General features: G+C 42.4%; 1 protein-coding gene across 1 annotated transcript in view; it reads right to left on the bottom strand.

The window, feature by feature from the left end:
• Pcolce2 (procollagen C-endopeptidase enhancer 2) overlaps window positions 1–3,802 on the bottom strand; it is a 23,466-nt gene extending 19,664 nt beyond the window's left edge. Inside the window, exon 1 of the mRNA XM_013029884.1 lies at window positions 3,653–3,802. Coding sequence (XP_012885338.1) covers window positions 3,653–3,802 — 150 coding nt within the window. The remainder of the gene's footprint in view (window positions 1–3,652) is intronic.
• Window positions 3,803–4,669: the final 867 nt, after the last annotated feature.

Below are 4,669 nucleotides of genomic sequence, written 5' to 3'. Positions count from 1 at the left end.
AAAAAAAAGGTATTATCAGTATCATTTAAGGCTATTTTTCCACTTTTTACTTTGTTCTTTGGTGTTACCAGAATTATGATAACCAATGGGGCTGGGAAGGTGGCTCAGTGATAGAGTGTTTGCCTAGCATGCATGAGGCCCTGGGTTCGATTTCTCAGCACCACATAGGCAGAAAAACAAATACAAAAAAAAACCAAAAAACTTCTCGCCAGGCACCGGTGGCGCACTCAGGAGGCTGAGATCTGAGGATTGCCGTTCAAAGCCAGCCTGGGCAGGAAAGTCCATGAGACTCTTATCTCCAGTAAACCATCAGAAAACTGGAAGTGGCGCTGTGGCTCAAGTGGTAGAGCGCTCACCTTGAGCTGAAGAGCGCAGGGACAGCACCCACGCCCAGAGTTCAAGCCCCACGACCAACCAAAAAAAAAAAAATTATGAAAACCAAAATTCTTCCTGTAAGCAGCAGAGAATTAGTATAAGCAAAAGTGGGAATGGAACTGGATACAGTGTAAAAACAGGCATATTCTCTTATGGTCAGTTAATTTTTGGCAGAAATATCAAAGCATTTCAATGGTTCATTTCATGTGTTGTTTTCATGGGATCAGGGATTCATTCCCAGATGACTAGTAAAACAGTATTTGGAGGGGTGTGACTTTTAGCATAAATGAGAAAAATGAGTTTGGAAGGTGTGCCCTTACCAGTATGTGCATTCTACATCCTATTCTTTAAGAAGCTCTAGAATAGGAAAAGCTGATCTACAGCGCTTGCCCCTGTGGGGAAAGGGGACTGGGTCAGGAAGGAACAAAACAGAAGGTTCTAGCAATGTTCTCTGACATAATTGGGGCATTGGTTGTACAAGTGTGTGCCTTTGAAAATTTTAAATCTATGCATTTTAATGTTTAGTATACCTAAAACAAGCAAAAATAAAGACACGATTGTGTCTTTAGATCTGGAATGTTCCAAAGACCTGCATGTTGAAGGCTTGGTCTCTAGCCCATGATACTACTGGGAGGTGGTGGAAATTTCAGGAAGGGCTGTAGAAGGAGTCCTCGAGAAGTCCTCAATGGGTATAATGGGATCCAGCTTCCTCCTGGCTGCCAGGAAGGAGATGGCAGTTCTGCGTTACCATGCGTTCCTGCTGTGAGGTTCAATGTCCAGAAACAACTCTCACCTTGGATAGCCATATGTTTTCTGTCAACTATGTATTTTTCTTACCTGTAGATGATATTAACTCACCATTTGGTTAAATAACTATTCTAGCCATTGAAATAACTGTGTCTAGTAAAGCAAATATATATGTTCTTTTAATATATATGTGTGCATACATATAACAGCCTATAGTTAAGACTGGAATTCAAGTTTCTATATAATTCTAAATCCCATGTATAGTTTAAAGCCAGGATATATGTGGTTAGGGCCAAAATTCCTTTCCTCTATCTATCCTGCTGTTTACACCAAGCAAATAATAGTTACAGTAATTTTAGAACCCTTTGATAGACCCTTAGGTATAATTAAGTGACTTAAACATTGAGTTCCTGCCTAAATTCATTATTTGTCTTCTCAAATTACACACCTAGGCCGATCTTCCTGTATGTTTCAAATTGGATATAAATATGCAAGCCCACACCCAGCACTGCCAATTTTCTCTGAGTTGAATAAAAAGTTGAGAAGCATTAAATCCACAACCTCATTTTTAATCTACAAGTGCATTAAACTAAATGTGAATGCCTTGTAAATTTAATCAGGCACCTGAAGGGTAGATTCAGTAAGATGACCTCAACATACATACATAAGTTCCAGAGTACCACAGGAAAATTGCACTGAAATTCTTGTTAGCAGATATTTATTGGTCCCGTTTGGAAATAGCAAGGCACCTGTGATACCGCCCTGTGAAGTCAAATGAAATCTTAAAAAGGCCAATTCCAAATGATCAACATATCAACCAGTTTTAAGTAGTGTATGTTTGTGTATGTGTGTGCGCGTGCACGCGTGTGTGTATGCGTGCCTATGCACATGCAAATACTGGGACTTGAACACTATCCCTGAGCTTTGGGCTCAAGGCTAACACTACCACTTGAGCCACAGTGCTACCTCTGGCTTTTTGGTGGCTAATTGGAAGCAAGAGTCTCAGGGTTGACTTTGAACCATGACCCTTGCATCTCAGCCTCTTCAGTAGTCAGTTTATGTACTGAGCATCAAAATGCTTTACATACATATCTGTTATTAATTCTTTTGTTTACTCTCCTCCAGATAGCAAACTCCTTGAAGACAGAAACCATAGCTTGCTTTTTGCTCCTCGGGCCCATCACAGTGGTTGAATAGAATAGTCACCCAATCCATTTTGGTGAGTGTTGATTTACTTAATAAATAAGCTCAGAAGAGTATAATTACTGAGTCAGAATTTTGTGCGAGGATTTCCATACCATTTATAAATATTTTTCCTCTCCTTTCTGTCAAACAGCCTTCTTGTGCAGAAGATGTTTTACTTAGCATGAAACGTTGCTCACCAGTCATCTGATTAAGTCAATGTCTGTAGCAGTGTTAGGCCTAAGCTTCCCCCTGGATAGAGGGGAGGAGGTGATGTGTTTTCTCAGAGTGGTGCTGAGGCTTGAGTGAGGTGCTTGTTCACTACATGGCCCAGTATGTGTCTGGTATATGGAGTAAAGTGTTAGTCTACACAAGTCAGAGCAGCTATTTGTACAAATCATAATCTGGGTTCTCGGTAGGCTGAAGCAGAAGGATCGTGAGTTCCAGGCCAGCTTGTGGCTAACGCAGAATCAACAAATAAATAAAGTAAATGAATAATATGGGGTTAGGGAGTAAAGCTCAGAGGTAGAGTCCTTGCTTAGCATGTTTGAGCCTCTGGATTTGATTTCTAGCACTGGAAAAAAAAAACCAAAGCAAAAAGAAAGCCATCATGTGGGTGACACAACCTGATTAAATAAGCACTTAATGAATCAATGTTTCTAGTTACCCAAAACTTCCCGACAATGAAAAACGAAAGGAGAGAGCTGAAAATCACTGTCATACCAACGGAATGATTCAACCTGACAAGAAATCCAGACTTCTTATTTTCTCCCTCTTGTTTTAAGTGAGTTGTGTCCAACTCTGGCTTCTTATCTTAAGCTGGTATAACCCAGCCGTCACTAGCCAGCACAGGCGTTTTAGCATGCTTGAAACTGACCGCATTTCTACCATTCTATAGTCTCAGATCTCCTTGAGTGGTGGTTTCTACTCAGAGATAGTAAGTCCATTTTCTTCGGTTCCCTAATGGGAAGGCCAAGGAGGCACTACCTCCAATCTTCTGTTCCCCCTAGGAATCAGTGTGTGGACAAAGGTCATTCATTACAACAGCCCTCCACCAAAAATATGCCTTCATCATGAATGCGTAAAAATCCAACAGAGTGAGACTGGGTTTGCAGTAAGAATTTATACCTTCAAGCACTATCTCCAGTCCTTTCTGATGTCTACTGCAAGGCACCACGGATTGCTTAATAAAAATCTCCCAAATAGTTGACGTCAATCCAACATTTCATATTCCAGGCATCTGCCTCCAACCCAGATCTCAATACCAGAGGAAAAAGAGCGCCGCTTTGCAGTTTCCAACCCCCTCTTGCAAGAGAATACCTCTGTTTAAAAAAAAAAAAAAACTTACTGTGATTTTCCAAGTGCATTTGCTATTTGGAGGGTACACTCCAGGAAAACCTTCGCTGCCGAGAAATCCAGACTCTCCAGTGAGAACCCCGCCACATGTAAAAACAGGTCTGGGGAAATAAACGAGAAAAGAATACTTCATTTGAGCCATGGTCTAGTAATCTAATGTCAACTTCAGAAAAAGCGGTACGTACGGCTTGGAGTGAAGTGTATCATAAATGGAAGCTCTAAAGCCTTGCTGGCTCTTAAAATACTTAAGTCATAGCCTGATAAAAACACCCATGCCTTCTTAGTCAACTGAAGATAGTAGGCCAGGTGCCAGTGGCTCTTCCCTGTCATTAGCTACTCAGGAGGCTGAGATCTAAGGATTGCAGTTCAAAACCAGCGTGGGCAGGAAAAAGTCTGAAACTCTTTATCTCCAATGAACCACCAGAAAACCAGAAGTGGCGGCCATAACTCAAATGTGGTAGAGCACTTGCCTTGAGTGAAAAAGCTCAGGGAAAAAGCGCCCAGGGCCTGAGTTCAAGCCCCTCGACTGACCAGAACAAAACAATATATATGTTTACATAGATAGCTAACATACAGAGAGATCACAGGACACGCATATACCTGTCTATCCTCAAAGATCACAGGTGTGCACATGGGTGTAGGTGACGTGTGTATGACAGGCCACATTCGTATAGCTCACACACGCACATGTGTGTGTGTGTGTGTGTCAAAGATCACAGGTGTGCACATGGGTGTAGGTGACGTGTGTATGACAGGCCACATTCGTATAGCTCACACACGCACATGTGTGTGTGTGTGTGTGTGTGTGTGATACCTGTATATGTCAGTACCTATAGGTAACGTGTGTGCAGGGGGACAGATGGATCATATACATCTTCCATGTAGTGTTCTAGGCTCTGAGGAAAGCATCAACCAGCAGGGTCGCTGGAGAGAGGCTGGGGAAGGTGTGGATGGGAGCCTGGCCAGGTGAGGGGCAGGGCAGGGAGGGCCGGGTGAGGGGCAGGGGGAC

The sequence above is a fragment of the Dipodomys ordii genome, unplaced genomic scaffold (assembly GCF_000151885.1).
Source record: "Dipodomys ordii isolate 6190 unplaced genomic scaffold, Dord_2.0 Scaffold124, whole genome shotgun sequence".
Lineage (NCBI taxonomy): Eukaryota > Metazoa > Chordata > Mammalia > Rodentia > Heteromyidae > Dipodomys > Dipodomys ordii.
This window is presented reverse-complemented; position numbering and strand designations above follow the sequence as displayed.